The 24,693-nt window shown below is 40.1% G+C and overlaps 1 protein-coding gene across 6 annotated transcripts in view; it reads right to left on the reverse strand.

Annotated features, from left to right (window-relative positions):
• Positions 1-24,693, reverse strand: part of BMPR1B (bone morphogenetic protein receptor type 1B) — a 209,840-nt gene that overhangs the window by 933 nt on the left and 184,214 nt on the right. For all 6 annotated transcript variants that reach the window (XM_065062384.1, XM_065062385.1, XM_065062386.1 and 3 more), the window contains 8 exons: positions 17,517-17,619; positions 16,438-16,540; positions 10,374-10,470; positions 9,437-9,575; positions 4,651-4,843; positions 3,927-4,224; positions 1,760-1,935; positions 225-355 (listed from right to left, as the gene is read on the reverse strand). In XM_065062384.1, the coding sequence (XP_064918456.1) occupies positions 225-355; positions 1,760-1,935; positions 3,927-4,224; positions 4,651-4,843; positions 9,437-9,575; positions 10,374-10,470; positions 16,438-16,540; positions 17,517-17,619 (1,240 nt within the window). The remainder of the gene's footprint in view (positions 1-224; positions 356-1,759; positions 1,936-3,926; positions 4,225-4,650; positions 4,844-9,436; positions 9,576-10,373; positions 10,471-16,437; positions 16,541-17,516; positions 17,620-24,693) is intronic.

Genomic DNA, 24,693 nt, shown 5'->3' on the forward strand with positions numbered 1-24,693 from the left:
CTGCTATTGCTGTAGGATCTGGTAAACAGGACATGAGAAACCCACTTGCAAATGCCATATACTCCAGCCCCTGGGGCTCTGATATCTGAGAAGGTCACGCTGTTACACCCTGACTGGTGCTAGTACCCATGGTAAAGCTCCTCCTCGCTCAAAATGATGTGGAATCAGGTCAATGTCCCTCTCTGTAATTAAAAACACAGGCTGCATTTCAAAAGGGACGATACCTCATCACTGCTCCATCTGTTGGGAAATGAAGGACGCAGTCTCTTGATGCAAACGATCTCCCGCATGTCCTCATATGAGGGGTCGCTGGGCACAAGGTCATGGTATGGAAGCTGGTATTCCTCAACTATTCCTGAAAGAGGCAAATATTTATAGCTTTCCAACACCTGCATAAGACACTTTACACCACCGTGTTTCCTCTCATTTAGGGACAGCTTGACCATATTAACAATTTGATGCACTTCTCCTTAAAAGGACCTCACTGCCCTGGAAGTTTATTCCACAGTTGAGCTCCAGTGGGACCATTGCCATGTAAAAGACGGACCAGTTATCTTAATCCAAAAGCACAGTGACTTGCCAAGTGAGGCAGCTTCTACCACTACTGTTCAGTCCAGCAATCTCTGGTAAGTTGTCACAGAAAGAACTATTAGCCTAGGGCCCATATCAAAGGAATTAGGTGGGGAATCAACCTTCAATTAGGTGTCTTCCTTATCAGTGACCTTGTATATTAAAGGGCATTTATGTGCATTTTCAGAACATGGCAATGTACACAGTAACATGCACAGCTTGTGCACAGCAACAATGATGATGATATTACAGTTTTTTACACTGCATCATTGCAACACACTTTACCAGTTTGTAGACACAGGGATCACATTGCTCGACAGTGAAATTCATCTCCTCTAGCGTAAGCACAGAGTGAGCATTCGGCACAATAAGAGCAGGTTTTAAAGACCCGTACAGTCTGGTGAAGGGAGCATAGAGCCAAGAGAGACACGCTCTACTACTCTTACTCGCCACCAAAGCTGGCAGGTAACCACTGCCAAGCCATTTCTCTGCGTTTAACTTTCCTCAGTGGCAAAATAGAAGTAATAACACCCATCATTTCCACACTGCGCTGAGCTCTACGTGCAGAATGCACACATAGCCTGTGCATACAAGGATGGATCTACACCCCAAATCTGCAGCTGGCTGCATTGCTTTATCTTTGCTGTGCTCACGCTTGAGTGCCTGATATCAGAAGGAAATGAGGCACATCACTGGTATGACAACAATGTAATAAGTGTCACTTCCCGCTGCTTTTTTCTCCTTGTCTTGTGAATAGATTATTTATTTTAAATAGTGGCACAGCATACCCCCAAATTGTCTGTCCTCCTCCTTCTATTTTACTCTAACAGTACAAAGAAATGACTATTTTCTTGCTGCTGAAATATCTGAATACCCCCAGTCCAGCAAAAATGTGCTGCCATCAGAAAAAGCCCCCAAATGAATCCCATATTCCTTCTTCAGTGCAGGTATCCGCTGCCTTCAAACAAGTCACTAAAATGCAGTCTAAATCTCTGCTGTTGAAATAGCACTGATTGATGCTTTAAAATAAGTTTCAGCAAGAGAACAAATACTAGGAGAGTTGCCTGCATGATTTAAACACTTTTGTTTATTACAGTACAAGCAATTCTCCAGAGAAAAGGATGTAATGGAAGGTTTGGGTTATAAATGAGGTTCACTGACACAATTAAATGATCTCCCTGTTCCTTACCTCCTGAAACACATCTCCTTGCTATCTCCCAAAGGATGAGTCCAAAACTGTACATATCAGCCATGATGTATGACTGGAAGTGATTTCTATTCAAGCTCTCATCCAGCACCTCAGGAGGCATATAGCGCTTGGTTCCTACACGGGTATTTGGAGGTATGTCTACCTCATTTGTATCACTAAAAGATAAAGAAAAGCAATTTTTTATTTAAAAAAGGCATCAAACATGCAACAAAGAGGCTTGAAAAGAAAGCAATTTAGATGGGAGAAGGAGTAACTTCACACCACATCCACTCTCAAACAAGGTCAAAAGTAATGCATAATCTTAATGGAACAATTCTTACAAGAAAAGCCTCTAAATGCAAAGGCAACAACCCTCCTTAAGACCCTGACCCGCCTGGGGCTGTGTTAAGCATTCAAATGCAGAAGCACAAAGGAGATGAGACTCAACAGGGATGCTGTGACATTTGTGAGATTTCATTAGCATTAGCCAGAGCTCTGATGCTGATGATAACAATCAAATCTTCATTAAATGCTGTTTTCTTTACATACTCCACCACCTAATGCTTTAGTCTTAGCAATTAGTGGAGGACGCCAAATAGCTGGGGCAGTATCACTGTGCTGTAGCAAGATCAGATCTACAAGGAAGACATGTATAACGATTTTTGGGCATGCATTATATTTGTTCTCACCCAACTTTTACACATCAAGAGGTGTAAACATACAGACGTAAATGTGTAAAAAAAAAACCAAACAACTAGTCAAATGTGTCACACCTCACACACTGACCAGAAGAGAAAATGTATATCTATTGGGAAGCAAATTCCCTTTCATTATGTGGTCAGTTTTATATTTATTCTTAATTCAGTTTTAATGTTTTTAAAAGATTAATATATGACACATGTTATGGTTTGCCTAGAAAGGTCTGTTTCCCTTCCCCCTCCTTCAAGATGTTCACGTTTGAAATGTGATAGAAGCAACAAAATCTCACAGAATAGTTATACAACCTTTCCTGCAATTTTCTTCACCTGCAGTTATGAAAATGACAAATAAAGCGAAGCCTGAGGTACAACCAGTCACCTACACACTCACTAAATCAAACATATGCTGGTGGTGTTTCTCTATACCTACAAGAATCTAACAACAATGTAGTGACCTGCACCATCATGCAATATTCTGAATAAAATGATAAATGCATAAAATTTATAAAACTCATTAGCTTCAGCAGAGCACACCCCTTTCAAATACGTTTTTACCTTCCCGGTCATTGCCTGAGAAATGCTAACAAAGGATTCAGTATGAAAACAAACCAAGTACGTGATGTAAATGCCATTTGGACTGTGACAAATACATATTTCACCTTCTTTTAGAGCAATATTTGGTAGTTCCTGGTTCTTGGTTCACACCTTGTCAGGGAAGGAATACCTGCAAAGGGTGAACTTCTTCCCCGAAAATTTTACAGCAAATAGTGTATTTCCAAGCTGTTGTTTTCTAAGTCCCTGTTCCTCAAAGTAAAATATCTTCCTTTCTCACCTTCTAAAGAAAGGGCAGGTGCATAAAGGAAATGCCTCACCAAGAGACCTGGTAGATAAGTGAATGGTGAGAAGAGCACATAAAAACTGCCTTTCCTTACATTCTGAATCACTCTAGTTCAAGGTTTGTACAGAGATTTTTGACGCTTCGGGGAGCTCATGGTTTCAAAGCTGACCTCTGAAACAGAAAAATCAGAGACTTCACAACACACGTCTCCACCAGCAGGACCAGCACTGAGAGCTCGAGCTCCTTTCGAACGGAGCTGTCAGACAGCCATGACTCCTTTACAAATCCCAGGAGTGCCTCAGTCCTACTTGTCTGCTCTTTCTAGGTTGTTTAAACACACGCCCATTTTTTTTCAAATCAAATTTAAAAGCCATTTCAAAAATCAAATCTGGACCTTGGCAATTTGATTTGTAGGAAATGGAACATAAGGCAGCCCAAATGGGGTGCTTTTCAATAAATCCCAATTAGCAAGTTGTGCAAATGAGCATTATTCTATATAAGTTGTGAGTGAATCATCTTGGCATCAGACAAGCTGAAATCTTCAGTGACAAGTTTATTGATGTGACTTTAACCAGTCAGTGCTAAATCCTTTTTTTACCAACTTTCCCTCACCCTCCTCACTTCTACTCACCTGATAAATTTAACAGCCAAGCCCAAATCTGCTATACAGCAGGTGCCATTCTTTTTCACCAGGATATTCTTGCTTTTTAGGTCACGGTGGGCAATAGCGGGTTTGCCCTGGGTACTGAAGATCTCAGTATGCAGGTGGCACAAGCCGCTGACGGAGGAGTAAGCCAGTTTTAACATGCCTTTGGTGTCCAAGGTAGTAGATTTTAGATAATCATAAAGTGAGCCGTTTTCATGGTAGTCGGTGATGAGATACAATTGGGTCCAAGATCCTGTACCTTTAATGTCTGCGGCAATGAATCCTGCAAAAAAAATAAATTAAAAAACCACACTTACAAATTAAAACTTATCAGGGCTTTTTTTGGCTGCTCAGAATTCTGGACTGTCAGCTGCTTCAGTAGTTTTATTTTAATAACATATTTAACTTATTTCATTTTACTGTCACGCCACTGTGCCTCACCTCTAGCTCAGATATGAAAATACAGGTGGCAGAAACAGACGTGTGGTGTTTGCAGTAACAGCGCCAAAAGCCCATTATTTTTTAACTTTTTAATTTATGTTTCAGTAATCCTTGAAACACGTTTCTTTTGAAAAGTGCGGGGTGGCTAATTGCAGAGCACAGCAGGTAACAAAGGACGCAGGAAAGGACATCAGACAACAGCAAATACAAAATTATTACGCTTAAGAAATCTGCACACTATCAAATAATTCTCTTTAATCCCACTCACCAAGAATATTTTCATGCCTCATTAGGACAGTCTGGTAGATTTCTGTTTCTCTGAACCAACTGGCCTCCTCCGTGGTAAAAAACACTTTGACGGCGACCTTTTCGCCACGCCACTTTCCCATCCAGACTTCTCCGTAGCGACCTTTTCCAATCTGCTTCACCATCTGAATCTGTTTCGCAATGGTCCTTTGAACCTGCAAGAAGCCAAGATGGGTGGTTACAACAACCTTGTGCATCCCCTTCCCAGGCAGCAAGCCCTGTGGAAATGGGAACACGGAGCCGTCGCGATGTGGATTTCAGCAAAGCTCCTCGACGCGGATGCTCCTCATCTGGTGAGGCCATTTCTGCCACTGTGGAGAAGCTTTTCCGTACATTCCCAAAACACACCATGGACTCTCAAGAAAGTAAATCAGTAACAGTCCTGGCCACCCAAACCCAAATTCCAAAGGGGCAGGTAACATTTTTAATTAAAACAGGGATGTTTGCTACGCAGTCAGTACCATTGAAACTCAAGTCTATGGCTCACAAGAGCCAAAAGCATCTCAATGCTCCAAAACTAGCAGAACTACTGAGAGTAGCTTCCTATCGTCTTCCTTGAAAATCCCATGCCTAATAATTTCAAAGTATAAATTTGGTGTTAGGAACTTCAGCCACTACTAGCACAGTTAGAACCTACATGCCTACATAAATTGTAACAAGCATCATCATCACATGGCAATAAAAAGTAAGAATTTTCTTCCAAAGATATAGAAGCATGGCTTTAAATCTGCCCTTTCTAGCGTTCATACCAGCTTTGTCAGTGGTCATACTGCGAACTGATGCTGAAGTCAAACCATTCATGCAGTTGTAGAAGTTGTAGAAGATCAATGTACTTGGCAGTGTAGCAGAGATACCCCTCTTAAGGATGGCAGACCCCATGTAGCAAACAGACTGGTTCTGTGTTTAGCAAGCTTTTATGACTACAGAATAACTTGGACAAATGGAGACTGATATATTCTCACAGGACTGGGGCATGTCTGCAGATCACATCTTTCTAAAAGTTCCTAAAGGAAAAAGTAGATGCTGCAATGCAACCCCACTGATGTTGGTAGTTGACTCAGCCTCACCATAGCACAGCAGGACATTAAAATGTCGCCCTCTTGTGCTTCAGTATTGCCATTTCAATCCACAGCTTATGATTTTTGGTTTGCTAGGATTTTACAAGATTTTTGAAAAATAAACAACTTTATAGGTGCCAGTGCAATGGGTTTGTCATCTGGCCCAAGCAATTGGCAAAATCTGGACAAGTGCAAATTCAAGGTCTCCCAGTTTTGCCATCATCCATACACAAATCTCAAGCAGTTTATTGCAGCAAGCGTGCAATGCCTGAATCCCTATGAAATCACATGCATTTCATGTAAGCCCTAATATGTTTGCAATCTTGCTCACAGAAGTGATCCAACCAGATTCTAAAGTAATTTTATTCCTTTGTTATCTCTGGAAGGTCCAGTGGAAACCACCAGTTTGGTAATGCAGGGCAGGACCGCCACAACGCACGTATGTCCAAAGAAAATTCAAAAGCTATTAGGTAAGATTTCTCATAATTTATTTTGTAAATAAATTACTCATTTTCATAATGGACAGTTTAAAGAAGGAAAACATACAGTGGCATTCTTGCAAAGCTATTTCAAAGGTCGCAGCTTTCCTCTTGTCATTTAAAGGGAGTATCATTTTTTCAGCCCTGTAACGCATTTCTTAGACTCCCAAGATAGTGGCTTCAGTGCCATTATTTTTTATTAACATCAGTGAAAGCCAAGAACAGAGATTAGCCTTAATTTTTTAAATGAATTTATTCTCTTTTATACTCTCATATAGTGATTGAACAATAGTTATATTACATTGGAATTTTGCTGTAATGTCATCTTAGCATTGTCGCTTTCTATTTTGCCCATTTTAAAAATGCATCCTGAACAATAATGCAGTTACAGCAAATAACTTAATTTGTGTAAATATATGTAATGGCATCATAAAGCACATGGAATTACAATACTTAATGATGAAAAGTTCCTTATTAAATTACATTAAGAAAATGAAACACACGTTTCTGCTCTGGGTTTTCGGGCAGCAGAATAGTATGTCAAGGGCCTTAACCTGGTTTCCTCTTGCTAGAACTAGGCAAACGATTTCTTATGAAGAATTTATTTTATTTCAAGGAATTCAGCCCTTTCTTGCATCATAAACTGATTACGATCTCTAAAACAAATTGGTTAATCAAAACTGTAGGATGACCTGATTCCACAAGCATGCTGAATGATGTGTTCATGTGAATCATTTACACTGAGTGGGGTTGGTTTGTTTTTTTACTTCTCTTCAAATCTGCATATTTTGCTGCTTGAGCTCTGCAACCAGCCAGGTAAGGTTACACGGTCCTTTGTTTCCTTTCCGCGAACGGAGCAAACCCAATTACCAGCTATTTCTATTTTCTGCCTTCTGTTTTTCTGATGTTCAGCTGAATGCACTCAGCTAATGCAAAATTCAGACAAACCAACCTTTTGTAACTTCAGTGTTTCTATAGACAACTTCACATCTACGATCGGGGTGCAGTCCCTTGAAAAGCAAAACTCATTGGAACAGGAATTAGGAAAAACTGTAATTCAGCAAACCCTTCATACAGACCACTGAAATAAATGTCCCCAGTGTCTAAGCCCCTTCCTTGATTTTGCATGTGTACTCATGGGGGCAACAGCTTCACCTACAGAGCTCTTGCTCTGTCAAGGCCAATGGGGTTCTCCTTGCTTGTGCACCCCAGTTTGTTGGTTCAAAGCCTTTATTTACCACTTATTGTATTTTTGTTTGTTTGTCTACAGTTTGATTGGGAACATTTGACCTGCAGCAGCCTTTTCTGCCAGAGGTAGAAACAGGTCAGGAGAAAGAACTCTTGCAGAATGTCAAAGTATCAATAAAATCTTGGGTAATGCTTGTTTTTGAGACAATACCCTTTAGAATAAATGTCCTGCACAGAAAGAAGACATTACTGTTTATCATAAAGTATTTGTTCATAAATAATTTGTGACTTACTTTCTTGAAATACTAACTTAAACATTTCAGTCTTTGCATAAGAAATAATACCATTAAAATCAAATTCTTCCACAATAAAGTCTACAGCACTATTGCCAGGCACTTTCTATGTATTTGTTTCAGGCATGGGCCCAAAGGTATTAATCTGTGCATTTCTACTGAGCCTGCAGCAGTTGTAGCTGTCTGAAAAATGCAACAAAGATCTCTTACCAAATGCAAGATTCATTATAGCTCTCGTATTTCTTCTCTTTCAGAGAAAATCACTACTTAAAGGGAAAGTCTAGGAAAAAAAAGAAATGTATGGGAAGACATCCTCTCAGAGAAGAGTACCCAAGTTCCTTGAGTTTGCTCTAATTTATTATGTTATTTCTGCTACTGTAACAGGTAGAAGCACCAAGCACTGACCAAGCTGTTTATGTGGCAAGTGTTATGCGAAAAAAAACCCAAAGTGAACAAAATAAGAACTCCTTACAAATCAATTGGAAGGACTCATTAGGAATGGTCCTAAACTGTAAGCATGGCTGCTAGAGGGACACTAGTATGTGATGTGACAGAGCTTTCTTAAAGCCTCGACCAAAATGATGGAGTGTCTCTCAACAGAGAAAAATGAGCATGGGTTTTCCACACTCAGCACCAGTCACAGCATCCACTTGGCAGCTTGGCTTTTTCCTATGGTAATTGTCAGAAAACTTCATTTTTTTAAATAAAAAAGTCAGGACTATTTAAATGGGACTCTAAGCACTTACTTCTGCCAGAAAAAATCGAGTTCAGTCAGATATTTCACAAACTGGTCATCCTGTTGCTTCATTTTAACAAACTATAAAACTTCTCATTTAATTTCTTCATTAGGGTGTAGAATAAAGATGTGTGGGGAAAAAAAAAAATAAACAAATGGATAGAAGGTTGTGCTTAAACACTGGACAACATCCACAGTAACAGGATCACTACAAACTAATAAGTTTGGGAGACAAGAGGTACATATCATCTCTGAAAAATGGAAATTAAATCTAATTCATTTTATCAGGGGCATTATTTTGAATAAGTAACCTGGCAGAAACAAAAAACCCCTGGTGAGCAGAACTGTTTTGCTACAGAAGGTAAAACTTCTGCCTTTTCAGCTGATGAGCTCAGGGGGCTCAGTCACCCTGGAGTCAGCTCAGAAATAATCCCAAACTCTGTCCCTGTGTCTTTTCCCTTTGAGACGGCCACACTACAGGGAAAAAGAATTTGCTCTTGACTTCAGAATGCAAAGTTTACACATAAAAAGGTTCCAGGTTTGATGAATTACAGTTCCCTTTGCATACAGATGATGTGTGAGGGTTTGAAATGCTATTGTGTGTTGCATATAAAAGGGAAGGAAATGAGAGCAGTGGGCCAGATGCTGCTCTGTACACTGGGGTAAATCCTGAGGAATTGCTGTGAGTTCTATTAATCTGTACTTACTTTATGGTATCTAAGATAAAATATAAGCTGAGGTACCAAAAAAACCCAAACAAAACAAACAACTAAGCTTTTTGGGCTTGGTCTACAAGAAAAAATAGAAGTCTCTTGCTTCTACAGCAACTGTTTTCCAGCTTAAATCCTTGTCATTTTGGGGAGAAGAAAAAAAAAGCCTAAAATGACAACCGAGGACAAATAAATATAATTTCTTGTGCCTCAAAGAATTTTGTCTTCTCCATCTACTCATTTTTCCCTTTTAAACTTGCACTAAAATGATATTGTTTCCTTACCAGGAGAGGGAGCCCGGAGCCGCTCCCTGAGCTCTGGGACTGCTCGATCAGATCCTTGAGGGACTCTCCAGGGGGAATGAAGGTCTCATCCTGCTCCAGCCCGATGCTGTAGCAGGGCCTCGTCTCTTGGCGTTTGTACCTGCCGTTTTACATCAAAGTCAAATTAGCGTTGAAGAGAATGAACACGTGTGCAGTCAATAATGTACATTGTCCTTCACATTTGCTTCATTTATAGACTCACAGCTTCCTCATCTTCCCTGAGGAATACACTGGACTCACTGCCCAGAATTTCCTATTTTATATTTAGCAACCCTATTCAGCATGAAAACTCTAAGCATAAAATTCAAAGACAAAGCACTCTGGTGCAAGTTTGTAAAGCAACCAAATATTTTTCTTTTGGAAGCTTAAATACGCTTAAAAGACAAAGCAAGTAAATAGCCAGTTTTATTTTACTGACTGCAGTGGATCTTTTAGGAGCCAGAGAAGGTAAAGTCATGTGATCAGAGACTATTTTATAAACATGACAAACTATTTAAACATAATATATGTAGATTATGGCAACATTCTAGGAATATTTACTTACATTCCTGTATCCTTTTCTTATGATCAGTTCTTCACCACATAAACATATTTAGAAGTCTTAGGTTTATTGACCCTGTATTAAATTTGTCATGTCGCTTTCCTAGACTCAGTAAAGAATAATCTGTGCTTCTACCTGGAATGACATTTTGGTGTGCTAGGCAAAAGATGCAGTATGAAATACATCACACAGGTATATCTGTAACTAGAATGAACAAAATACACATTTTTCCTCATAATGAAACTGCTGTTTCTCATTTCCTCTCCTTGAGGGGCACCTCAATGTTTCTAAATTCTGAAGTTAAAGATAAATGTTGGGAGGAACATTAACAAGCTGATAAAAGTATTCCTTATTTACCTGAAGTAGCAGAATATGATGATAAGCACCAGAAGTATACTGCAAACAGTCACTGAGATCAGCAGGGCCTTATGGTGGATGTTTCCTTCAGCAAAGTCTGGGGTTAAAAACAAGGAAGGTGGTACAAAGTCAGTATCAAAAGACACATGTGCCTTGAAAAGTGCAGCGAGCACAAGGTCATTCCCTTTATTTTCTGCTGTGCAACATACTCCTGGATTCCCCAGACATTTCATGTGCATCCCCTTTGAACCTCACTGGCCGGGGCAGAACCTCCAAAAGCCTATTTGATTTTTCAGTCCTCACTCAGGCAAGACATTCCTTCCTTATTGCCTTGATTTGCAATTCCCTGTTTGGCTTGGAATGAAAAATCAATTAACACCCATAGCTCTCTGTCTTAACCTGAGTGATCAGCCAGGACACACAAACACTACTGTCTCTGTCTTAAATCACTCTTATGAAGTAGCATCCTATCGAGCAGTTAATATATAAAACAGAAAGAATAATTGCATTTATCCTGGGAGGGAAGACACAGGGGACCACCCAGCCCCCAAGAGGGCAGGCCATGACAGGCCTCGAAAGTTTATTTCCGTACCTGCAAAATAATAGTTTTCTCAAATCCTGCTATAAACACCTGAGCAGGAATTTTCTCCTCCGTTCACTCTATAGCAGCCTTATGTACCAGCAAGTGCTTCCTACGCTGGTGGGCACAACTATCCTTCCAGCAGCTATTCCATAAATGACTTTGAAAATGAAATGTTTCAAATAACTCGCAGAAAATGCCATGATGTCAAAACTATTCAAATGTTTCAGCTGCTCTTCACATGGGAGACTCACATTCTGCTTTAAAGTGTACCATCAGCCTCCAAATTTGTATTCTCAACTCAGACAAGCGAGCCTGACCTTCATGCATGCTCCTCTGCTGAAAAACAAAGAAACCAAGCACTATTCTCTTTAACGCTGCCATCCTCCAAGGTGTCAAAATCATGGTATTTCAGCATGCCAACACACACACCACCAACCAAAAGCTGCTATCTGGTAAAGCACAAATGAGGACTATGCTTTCTGAAGTTCTCCCAGCCTCACTCTCTTGCATCCTTCACAGTAACACTGAACACATCGCAAAATGCAAGAACCCTATCTGTATCGACTCATCCTGGAACGGCACTATTGCATTTCAGATTTACAAGGGTAATGAGACAAGGAGATTCCTGAGGGACTCCTAGCTTACCATCAGGCTCTTTTATTTTAATGATCCAGTTTCTCCATCTGTTTTTGCCTTCAAACTATGTCTTTCCTTCCCCTTTCCACTACAAACAGAGATTACCAACCATACACCTTTTGATCACGCTGGTCATGTTTTAACTTGCCACTGCCTGCTTCAGGAGCATTAACAATGTAAACATTCATGCCACGGCCGATGCCTTTGAAAGGGGACGCTGACACGGTGTCTAGCAGGAAAACACTCGAGTCTACCCCTCCCTCTGCTAAGCAGATTTCTACCTGGGCTGTCACTCCAAGTTGGGCTGTGAGCTGAAACTGAGAGCCCACCAGGGAATCCAGAGCTCTCTCCTGGAGGTGATGGCCGCTCAACAGGGCTCGAGTTTGTGTTTGTGAGCAGACATCTCCCTCTAAAATATGAGGTTTGTTGCAGTTCAAAGTGTTGCAGCCCATCAGCTGAGGAGGGGATAAATAGACCATATGGATAAATAGACCATATTTTTATACTTGGGAGGAATTTGGATATCTGTTCTCAAGAAGAGTTTTCCCACTTGGCAGAATAAGCCATGATAGAAGCTGGGCTTTGTGCTCAGCAGAAATGAATGTCGATATCAGACGCAGAGGGAGCAATTCAGATCTTGCTCGTACTCGCATATGCCAGAGAGCAAAGGCATGGAAAAATACAAAGTATTGTGCTACTAGAACTTGTAAAGCACCCACATTGTTCATGCTGCTTGTGCAGGTCCAAGAATGTACATTTGGGAATGATAAAGATGTTGAAATCTTAATCAAATTCAGATCATTTTAAATTATTCAAACCCTGTGCTCAATGTTCCTAATGGGCTTCTCCCATTCAGAAAAGTAAATAAACACAGTTTGATTTTCCCAGAGGTCAGAAGGCATTTTGGAAGTGCTGTGTAGCTCAAGCAAACTTCAGACTCCAACCTTGCAAAATTTTTTGGTACCTCAATGCAATTATGTGAAACAAGTTCAAGGAAAGCATGCAAGACAAAGGAATGTGTCTTCATCTCTGTACCAGCAGCGGCCGATGCAGACTGCAGCAGCAGAGACGCTCACACTCTTGCAGTAGGTGATGTCCCCCATGCTGGTAAAATCACCTAATGTAGCTTTAGAAATGGTTCACTGTGCACATTATGGGCATGCAACTGACTCTCACACTAGAGGAGAATAATTCCATATGTCTTTGTATTTATTTGGCTCTGTTTGGCAAGAGGCAACACTGATGATAAGTGAGCTATTGTCTCACCTTTCCAACATTTCCTGCATTTTCAAAGCATTTTGGCAGAATTTCATTTGTTTGCTCACTTGAGGACATCATAAACCCACTGGCACATGGACAATACAAGATTAAATGCATGCCCCCGTTCTTACAGCAGCAATGTCTGTTCTGCTGAACTGAGCCAGGCTGGTACTGCTGCAGACCTAATCTCTGTGTTCCCCACCGAGCAGCAGGACAAACCTCCTTTTCCCTGCACCATTTTTGGCACCTCCTTGACCAGGCGGAGGGACGGGTCAGCTCAGCACTGAGTCCGCTTGATCACCAGTTCATGGGCTCAATGGTGGAGACTGTGCTGGGTACCAGCTGGTGCCAGTTTGCATGATGGAGATACTCTGTCCTTTAAGTTTAGCTTTGTGCTTTTAAGTGTTACGTTACTTGGCAACTACAACATGCCAAGCAGCGGGGTTGTGAGAATAAGCAGTAGCTTCCATGGAGGCAGCAGTGAGGGATCACCAGCATCACGGTGTGGGGTGTGCAGAACAAACATGCAGTAGGTTTGGGAAGCTTCTTCATAATAACGAAGCCCAGCAAATGACACGTTAGCAGTTTTGTGTTGTATGAAAACAGCGGTGGGCACAGGTGTTGGTGGCAAGCAGCAAAGAAAGGGAGAGATGGCAACAAAAGGAGGGCTTTGGTGATACCAAGCTGCCTTTTCAGTTATTTTCCTGTGATTTCTCCCTCTTCCACCACTCGCTCCCTTCACTTCACCATCACAGGACCGTGCTGAGGAGTGCACTGAAAAGGCCACCCAGCAGGTTCAAGGGAGAAGTCAGCATATCAAAGGGAGAGGAGTTTCTCCTCCCTCCCCAGGTCCCTCCAGTTCACAATGTTACGGTTATCCGAGTAAAAACTGCAGTGAAATCTGAGGCGTGGAGACTGTGTGCACACATCAAACCCCATCATTGCTCCAATCATTCCCTTGCCCATTCATCACTAGCTCTACAGGCAGGGAGCCAGACACGGTGGCACCACCACTTCTGCTTATATAGGCTCTAAATCAGTAAAGACATATTTCTTCTTTCAACTGGTCTCAGCCTGCACTTTCACTAGGATTTCCAGGAATATCTTTTATTGTTTAAAGCAGAGGTGTTGTATCAGACCCAATTATGACTCTCATTTCCTTAATAAGACAGATGTGCAGCTGGGACAAGGACTTCACAATTTCTCCAGGGTATTTTATCCTGCTAGTTCTGTACAGAGATGAACTCAAAACTTAGGCTTAGCTGTTATTTCTTCCATCTTTATTCATAAGCCTTGCTTTCAACAGTGTTAATTCTTCTAGTTCCCGCTTTCATGTATGTGGTCCTCCTTTCTTTTTATGAGGAGAGGGCAAAACCCACTTTCGAGCACATGCCAGGTCTGGAAATGCACTTTGAGAACACAAGTCATTTGCCTTTGTAGACGTTACCTTGGTGCGTAGGTTAATTTGCAGTTCAACAACCTCTGACCCGCAGCTGGATGCTCTCCCTAGACTCTTTCCCATGAGACATGACCTCGGATTTAAGTTCATCAGAAGCCCAATTTCTGTTTGCCTTTTAAATGCTGAGGAACATCCGTATTTTTTGTGGAATCCTGGAGGTCAGGAGGTTGTTCCTAGAAGCTTGTTCTTAAGTTCATCTTCTCTTCCTTTGTGCTTACAGTTTGTGTTAAATTTTATATACAATTCTAATAGTACTCAGTCAATCACAGCCTGATCTAAATGTTTCCAATAGAAACAATGCTCACAGCCATAGCACTGGCACTAGCATGTATTTGTACATAGTATTTGTACCTGATTGCAGTGATGATCTATATTTCAAATCATATTTCTCTGAGCTTTCATACTAGGATATAACAACAACAAATTAAAACAAGTCTGGCACCAAAAATGACATATTTATTTAAGGTTTTAACAAAGGGGCTGACTTCAGCCCTGTCCAGCCACGTTTAATGAAGCAGCTCCTGAAATGTATTCCCACAATACACTGTATCACGATACCAGCAGTGCAAGAGCTTATTTCAAGCAAAAGTCTTCAGAACACATCGAGTGAATACATCGCCTTTTGTTTATCATGCTAAAATAGGCAACTTTGCAACACAGAACAGTTCGAGTCCTGTTTCAACTCTATGAAATTTTTCTTTCAACAAATATTCTCTCTGCTATTTAATGGGTCTGCCACCATGGTGCTCAAGTAATGCTTTATTTACCCCTTATACACACAGAGCAAACCCAATGTTGATCCAAACAACTTCTGCCACTACCGAAAGCTCATTTTATTGCTTTCTGTATAAGCAGCAGGTCGTATTGCCAAATAACTAAAATCTTAATAAGGCAGATGTCTAGTGTTAGGCATTGGTTCAGTATTTTTAAGTAGTTTTAACATAGAATAAACTCAGTCAGCAGCAAGAACAAATCATGTCAGCGTTTTCCAAACTGAAATGATATTTATTGATGTACTAAGTAAGTGTGAACAAATATTGACTTCCTTTTGGAGCTTCTCTCTCAGTCCAAAGAACTTCTTAAAATGAAAAGACCAACAAAGTAGTACATAACTCTTTATGAGGTTTCTCTGACTTCATGTCTTGCTAGTAAACAGTGAAATATTTACATACTACTCTCCACAGGCCTGATTCTGCAGCCCATCTGTGCAGAATTTCATAGGCGTGAAGGGAACAGCTTTTATTAGTGCGTTTGTGTAAGTATCTACTGTTTGCATAATTAAGAGAGTATCTTCACACTTACCTGGATTTTCAACTCAGAAAACCACAGTTAGAAATTCTCCTGCAACTTTGAACTGATTCTTGCAGACCAAATTCCATGCTGACCACCACAAATCTTGGCCACTGCTGCCAATCCCAAGAGTTTATGATGGATGAGTTTACACTTACTTTGGAATACATTTTTATAACATGTATTCTGCAACATCCAGCCAAAATAGTTTCACCAGCTTTCAGAAAGTGATGTTTAAATAAACAAAAAAGCTAAAACCTTGCCCCAGAATCTAAGTTAATACATGTCCCCTTGTTTTCTAATAACAAATTAAAGCAAATAAATCAGTGCATGAGTTCTTACTCTACATTCTATTTTCAACTACATTTTTCAAGTAGAAAATTGGCTTTAGAGACTAGTTATTGCCCTGGTACTGGATTATCATGTCCGTTAAGTAAGAAAAGCTTAATGGGCTTCAGTCAACTCAAACTGACTGATTAAACAGTGGAGATGTAGTCCCAGATATATGTGGAGTTATGAAGAACAGTAATGTGCATTGCAGGGACTAGAAAGAGGATTCAATTTTATTATCAGGCTAAAAACATCCAAGCGAGAGACGTCCTCTGCCACGACTAACCCAGGTTCTCTGGGTGACTGCTGATAGCCAGCAGGTCTGTGCTAGGACTATATTGCACAACTTGCATGTATCGCATGTTCAGTACATATATGCAATATGAATAACAGCAAGTACCAGCAACCACGGGTCAGGGCAGCATTCTCCGTGTGACCTGAAGGAATCCAGACAAGGAGCAACAGCAGGAAAAGATCAGTTTGGGTCTGGATTTGCTTCCCCTTACCTCGATTTTTCAGCGGTGGCAGTGTGGGGTGAAGGTGTTTGTTACAGTAATCTTGGCCTGTGCAACATTCAATAGATCTTCTTTGGTGTGGAATAGGAGTGTCCTGCAAGAGACAATTTGATAGAAAGCAAAGTAATTATCTGTGTTGTAAACACACAATGTCATTCTGGCACATGAGAGAAAGACGTGCTTGTTAGCTGGACTGCAGTCTGTTACAGATTTCCTGGATGTGTGGAGTAAGGACTTCTGCCACCAGAGTATCCAGCAGCATTTCATCTAGATAATTAAGAGATTAGTTTACACCAAACATATTTCTATTGGTGCCCTAGCACTGCAGAAAGGACAGATTGACTCTAGTGGCACAAGACAGAACTGTGAAAGTCACACACATCCATCAGTCAGAATTATATTACAAAAATAAGTTAACGTGGGCATTCAAAACAGTTTAGCCAGAATAACAGAGGAATTGCTGTGTGGACTAATTTAGCTGCTGCTTCTGCTCTCACGGGAAGCTGGGTGAAACACTTTCTGTGGACCTTGGTGGTTAGGCTGTTCCTGTCCTCATGTAAAATCATTTAAGGTTAACGTTAGCAATGGCAAATGCTTTAGAGCCACCTCGCTCCATTACCCATAGCCCTTTCATTCCTGCAGCAAGATTTGCTTTCCATCAGGCAAGCACTGGATGTGAAGGGAATTTCTAGCTCAGAAATCCAAAACCAAAGTGCAACTGCATATAAGACATAAAGGTCACTGCAGGCCATCAAATAACACCTTAAATAACTTTAACTGCCATGGAGACTTAAAGAATTAGACTGCATTTCTCTAAATTCCACTTTCCTCTGAGCAGAGGTGTTACTAGCAACAGCTGTGCCAAACCCAAAACCTTAAGTTATTGTTATAAGCATCTATAATATCACCATTTTGGGATATAAATGCACTCCTCTCAGCAATCAATGCAGAGAAACTATCTGCCAAATAAACAGAAGTGAAAAACACGGACATAGTAATGACTATTGAATGCACTTCAGTTGAAAGGTATCGAAAAGCCAAGTGTTGCTCCATCAGCAAATGCTTCTTACCCGACACTGGAAGTCTGAGCCCTCTAATCCGAGACATCCCTTGGTGACTAAATGTCCACCGGACTCATCTTCTTCTATTATGGTAAAGCAGTAGCCATCGGTGCTGAGGATTGGAAAAGATGAATAGGAAATGGATTTGAAGTGAAAAATGTGCTGCTGAATACAGTCTTAAACTTTGTTCCTTGGAAGGCAAATCTGCCATTAACAAATTAAAATACTAAGGAAGGGTCTGCCTTGGAACTGACACGCTTCCTGACATTTCACAGCTATAAACCCCACTAACAAACATCTCAATTTGCTGCCTACAGTCATTAGTCTGTTAAGACTTTGGATACCTATATAAATGCCAACATCAGCACTCCAGGAGGTCTGCATGGGAACAAGGCATGGATATCTGTACCATGGTGGACACCCGAAGAAAGAAACATTTTTGAAATACTAAATGTAAAATACTATTAAGAGTGATTTGTGATTCCTGTTTTAACCATATTACAAACTGCAACACTCTTGTGTTTGAGTCCTTGAGTTATCATCAACACCCTTCATAACTGTTTACTTGGGTTATAAGCCTAAAGTGATCCATAACGCTCCTATTTACAAGAATGTGCACCAGGAAGGACAAGTATACTAACAGATGGCTGGATGGTGCTGGTGATAAATGTCCTTCCTCGATGAAGGTCAAATGCCTGAACGCTATGGGAAGAGGGGGAGGAGAGCATGAAAAGGGTGGCTGCATTTTACTCAGACTGCCGTACATTAATTTCTCAGCACTCTGAGATACATAATGTGTAAGAAAAACAAATTGACTGATTTGCAGGAAGAGGCTCCAAAAATAATCAGAAAACTCTTTAACAGAAGACACGTAAGTCACATAAAAATAAAATATTCTGTTATTTCCCCAGGAAAATAACACTGGTTATTACGTGCCATGAGTATTTTTCGGAAGAGAAGAAAAAAACTCAGTTAAAGCAAGGAAATACAAAGAAAAAAGGATTAGAAAACTTAAACACAGCAAAATTTCAGATGATTTGCTCCCTACCTGAATGAGAGTCTAACAGAGCAACAACAGCAAAGGCAATGAAGATGTAGGAAACGAAAGGCACAGTTACATATATAAGAGATAAACATAATTTGTAAGTATTAGCTACACGACAGAGAGGTGCTGGATAGGATCATGTCAAACATTGGCTGTGGCGTATTTTTATATTAGTGGTGCAGGGTCTAGCCACAGTAAGCTTATTACTTCAAATAATAATCTATCATGGGTTATTGACTTCTGGATTTGAGAAGTAACCAGTTGCATGTTACAAATGACTTTCTTGGGGAAGTGAGCGATGACTTCTGCCCTTCTTTGACACTGTGCATATGAGCAAGGCAAGGGAGACATCAACCCTTCTGGGCAACAACCACCTTGATTTCATTGCTGAAGCTTAAAAGATAGGAACAATAGGATTGGCAAGAAGAGAGACTGTAAGGAATCCATTAGAGTAGAATATTATATTACATTAGATTTTATTTGTTTGCATGGTGCCTTTGATTCAAAGTAATGAGTGAGTTTAACCCAGGGGAGAGAGCAATGAAACAATAAATTGCAATCAAGTGAAACACAAAAATGAACTCCACAGCTAACAGGCCCCAGCAAAAAGCAAAAGCCTCATTGCACCGAAGGAAAGCAGGGGAAGGAAAAGTCAAATTGGTTGCAGAAGGGAAACAAAAGCAGGAAAATCAGCGGGTTTGTTTGCAGTTTTTTTCTGCCTTGCAGTGGGACTCAGATTCTTAGCTCATTTTTGAAAATTAAATTCAGGCTCCTCAAGCACTTTAGTCCTTCTGGAAATTTTCCTCCAAATTTAAAAAGACAGAAAAAATAGATTGTATAGAGCAAACCAGAAAAGTTCTAAAGCTCCAATAATAAGGAAAAATCGTGTTCCTTACAGACAACTAGAGAGTACTGAAGGAAAAGCATGAGACAATTAAAAATAGCAATCCTGAGCAGAATAAATGCTTGTTTGTACCTCTACAAAAAACTAAACCAAACTGTTTTCATGCAATGTAAGTACTCATTATTTTATTGACTTTTTCTCAGGCAATTGGGTGAGAGGTAGAAGTGACCCTTCTGAAAAGACAGAAGCATCCCACACCTGCTCTCCCCTGCCCTCAACCTCTCCTGCTGGATCACGGGATGTCAGCAGGACAGTAAAGGGCAGAGCATCCCCTGCTGCTTTATTGATCACCGTCCCTCATACCTGCCTGTGGTAGAAATGAAACTGTTCTTACTATTATAACAAGTCAGAAACACGTCAGGTAAGTCTGCATTGCTTCCAATTTTATGTTTATTTTGGTGAATGCACAATGTGTACATTGCTGATACATGCAAAACAATATGAGTAACCTATTCTCCACTTCCGAGCAAAAAATTGCAGCATAGAATTGTTTTAGTTTCTTAAGCCCAATTTGAATTCTATGTAATTTCTAATTTGAATTCTGTGTAATTTCATTCTGCAAATGGTGTGTAAAGAATTAATTTGACCTGTGTTAGTGAATAAATCCAGGTACGCATCCACTAAATCATCATTTTATTACAGTATGGTGCAGGAGAGTGATTAAATACATTTTGGATGTGCTAATAAGCACCAATTTGGTATGCCACATATTTGCCAAGAGCAAATTTTTACAGCCAAGTCAAATACCAGGATAAAAGAGGGAGTTAATAACGGAAACACTGACAGACACTGATGTAGAAGGTGCTGCTACAGATTACCAGAAGGAAAGAGGTGATCTTAACTGAGACCTTTACTAAATGTCAGAAGAGAGGAACAGAGGCCAACAGCTTTGCAGCTGCTCATGCAGATGTCCTTGCTGGCCAGCAGCCACTTTGCACAGAAGATGTGATACCTCAGCTACCAAAACTTGCCTGCTGAAGGTTTCCTGTCCTCTCTGCATGTGTGACACAGCCAGAGATGGCAATATATAACTTGGAAAAGCCATGTCTTTCCCTCATTCAGTGCCTATCACAAACAGATGGGATAAAGAACAATGGAAAGATTCCTTATCTGTGATTTTATTTGAAATTGGGTCCAGACGAGTATTACTATTTTTGTGCACTTCTGCTCTTTATACTCCTGGTTTTGATATTGGAAAGAGCTACAGCATCTTTTCATTTTCATCCAAAGCAACATGACAAGTTTCTGCACTGTTTTTAAAAATTAGCAAAAAACATTAGATTATGTACAGGAACTGGGAAGTTCATACTCTAAAAACTGGCTAAGATAATCTAATTTGAAAATTGGCTGACTTCCAGTTTGCATCTAATTCACCTATTTTGTCACATCCTTCACTTAAGGAAGATGATGAAGGCCACATTTAGCAAACACCATCTTTGGAAACTGTCCATAAAATGAACAGCCTCTCTAAATAGCACCAAACATAGGTAACCCCTGCATTTTCACCAGGACTCTTTAGCATCTATCACATGTGCAAAATCCATCTCATTAGATGTGAGAAGTATCAAGAAGCAAAGAGTCAAAAATAAAGCTACTCATCTTCCTTTTATCTCTTCCCTTTTTCTCTTTTTCCTTTTGTCTCCAAAACTTAAACACAGTCCAAATGTTTTCTTTTACTTGACCTTAAGATTACACTGCAGCTGAATTTGTATGATGTAGCTTCTTTAATGCTAGGACTGATATAACATGCATATTTGCTGTTTGGCACTTTTTTTTTGGTATAAGTAAATTCAATATGCAAGGTCTGTCTAAGGTATTCCAGCACTTTCTGCACAGTAACACCAAAGTACTCCACACACCAAAAAACTATCTGAGAGTAATGCAACAGGTCGCAATAAAGAGAAATCGGACTTGCATTACTGTTTAGCTAAAGGTTTATATTAAAAACAAATGGGCAAGTCCTGAATAAAAGTAAGAACAAGGAATTTCTGGGGCACAGTTGAAAAGTGTGGGAGGGGGACTTTGTGTTTTAGTTCAAGCACTTGGGGTCAAGTCACTTACTGAGCCTCATGTGAAACATACAGCCCTAGCAGAGGGGGCAAGGGAAGACTGGAGCTTGCAAGAATTTGTCTCTGTTGACGTTCGTCTATTTTTGTTTGTCTGCTTTTTCATTTGTTTGGGGTTTTTTGTTTGTTTTGGGGGGTTTTGTATGTGTTTTTTGTTGGTTTTGTTTTTTTTAACTCATCAAAGGGGACTTAACTGCCTCTGGTACAGCCCTGTATAAAGGATTACATTAAAAAAAATAACAATTTAAAAACAAAATGAAAGGCTAACTTGTATCATAAGTCCTTTATTCGAAAACATTCAACTTTACCCTAAAAATTGAAGTTGCTTAAAAGAAATGGTGCCTAAACCCAGTTCTTTGGCCCACTGTTGGAATCTTCTTCCTCTTACATAACAAATTACAAAGACAATTCAATCCTATCATCTGGAGAACAGGAGAATTAAAATAACATCACTCAAGTGATTTATCACCTCTGGTAACACTGAAAAAGCAACTTAATTATTTTATTGCTTTAGATAACCAAAGATGCAGAAACAATCAAGACCAGTAGGCAACACAGAAGAAATTAAACTCTATCAGCCCAATCTTTAAAGCTGTCAGCATCTATTTATGAATGGAAAATAGAGTACAATGAGTCACCTAATCACCCTCTGCTTTTGCTGCAATCCCATTATGATCAAAGCCAATTAAATCTAACACTAATTTTTTAAATATGTAATTAATTATGATTAGACACAACTGCCCATACGTTCACTTTGTACACATAACACTTGAAATAGAACAATAAAACGAGGTCCTGGTTGTCTTTCAAAGCAGCTTCGAGCTTCATTACTAAAAGCCTGGTATGAATTGCACAGATGTTCAGAATGAAGAATAAGGTTTCAACACACTGCAGGTTAATGCAAACCTTCGGCAAAGATCTTAATTGTCAGGGCCTTGGGTGCACTAATGAGCTTTAATTGCCCAGAGTAGCCGCAGCTGGGACCCCCACACCCATACACCTTGGGACGGGGCTCTATTTAAGCTCCAATCTGAGCAGGAAGCCGTTTTGGGTGATGGTGAAGAAGTCTCCAGCCCCATCTCCTTCCTGGACCTGCACAGTTGTGTGAAGGGCCATCGAGGGACCTGTCTCTGCCTATTGTGTTCAGGTACCCTTGGGGAAATGGGGTTCTGGTGGGTGAGAATATGGGTGGCCCTAACATCACTCTCAGCTCATGGCTTGGCCCTGTTTAACTGCTCCCTGCTACTGACTCTCCTCTTGAAGAGACAACTCTGTAAAGGGTCTTCCAAAACTAGTTGTGCTCATGGATTGCCCCATTTGTAAAGTGTGCTCTCACTAGAGCTACTGCTTTTCTGTTGCTATAGAAAGCCATCTGCATTTTAAGCTGTGGTGTTATCCTTAGCTCCCTAAAGTATTATTGGACTTAAGCTGCAGAAGTATAAAGAAAGGGAAATTCTGTATAGGAACACAACAGGCTGTTAGAGGATTTGATACAGATGTGGCTAAAGAATATTGACTTTTAAATGTCTAAAAGTACAATTAGAGAGAGGATTTTAAATGGCCACCAGATGTCCTCATTTTTATTATAAACATTCAGACTATGGGTACTACAGGCAGGATCTACAATTCAACAGATAAATACCTGTGGTAGTAGACCAAAATCTTCAGGTGGGAGGACAGACTGCTTTTTATGAGAAATTTTTAATGGCCACTACAATAGGACTAGCTATTTTATTCTGGGAGTTTTAATTTAAGCACAGCTGGAAATGCTTTCCCATTGAACTTTCAGAGCCTTCCTTGCCCCTGGGCACACAAAAGGCTTCCTCTGCTTTGGTGAAAGCCCCAGTTGGGACAGTTTCTGATGTTTTCCAAAGCCCAAGCCCTGGCTATGGATGTGTTTCAGTGAATCTTCTGCATGTCAGGGCTCTGCCAGGCCCTTGAGTGTCCCAGGATGCGCTGACTCTTCTCCGTAGTGCTGGCTGATCCCAGCTCTGCAGGTCCATGCACAGCCCAAAGCTTCACAGACTGATCAAGCCACCAAGAGGTTTGATACTTTTTTAAAATATACAATGTAAAAGGCTTTTAGTGGCTGTATCTGAGGGAAGAAGATAATTAATGCAATAACTTTTAATCTGCAGCAGTTCATTTATTCATTAGACAAACACAGTGCGATCGATACTGCTTGAACTTTAATATAGGAAAACTTCCTTTATAGTGAAGCTTAATGAGAATTTGAGTGCTTTAAAACTGTGCCAACACTCATTCAGGCTAGAATGAAATGAGGAAGTTACTGCCTGGCTAAAAGGATGATACCAAACCACAGGAGAAACTAATAATCCCTGCTAACTTGGTGGGTCTTGATAAAATCTTTTGAAACCTGGTCACAACCCAGCCAGCTAACCAGAGACCTAACTGCTCTCTCAACATTAGACTTAAAATATTCTTCTCACTGTAATGTCCCACTTTTCATCCTTAATTCCAGCTATAGAGTAGGGAATTTAAGTGGCAAAAGATTACAGACTAATATTTAAGCAGATGTAGGGAAAACAAGGGGTGTTATGTCCCTTAGTACCTCACTGCAGCTCTCACCTCAAGGGAAGGGGTCTCATAGCAAGGATCACTGTTGCAAAAATGATTATGGCTGCCAAGCCATGAAGGTAGAGTATTTAATTTAATTTTTTTGTTTTGTAGTATTTTTGGTTTGTATTATTCCATACTCTTCAGTAATCTTTCACTTATACCAGGTGGATAGTGCTTAGATGACAGCTCAAGATGGGAAAGAGGAGTAGCTCTGGATAAAATGCAAACCTTTCAGCTGCTTCCATTTTCCTGGACAGAAAGGTGATCAATATTCGATGGCTAAATTTAATTTTTGGTTATTATTTTAACTCCTAAATTGGAAAAAATAATTGTCCCTCAAGTAGAACAATCAAGCATGAAATGTGCAAAGATTATGAAGATGAAAGGTGGTGGTGTGTTTTTTGTATTTTATTACTTCTTAACAGCCTATCTTTGGGCATTAATAGCTAAAACCAAGTTTGGCCTTTGACACTGTAAGGGGGACTCTGAAGAGAATTTTTTTAAAGTATCACAGTGAGGGAAAAATAAAATGGATTTGTGTAATAGGGCATTTACTCACAGTTCCTGGTAGCATGAATAATACTTAATGAT

Source organism: Columba livia, chromosome 4, assembly GCF_036013475.1.
Source record: "Columba livia isolate bColLiv1 breed racing homer chromosome 4, bColLiv1.pat.W.v2, whole genome shotgun sequence".
NCBI lineage: Eukaryota > Metazoa > Chordata > Aves > Columbiformes > Columbidae > Columba > Columba livia.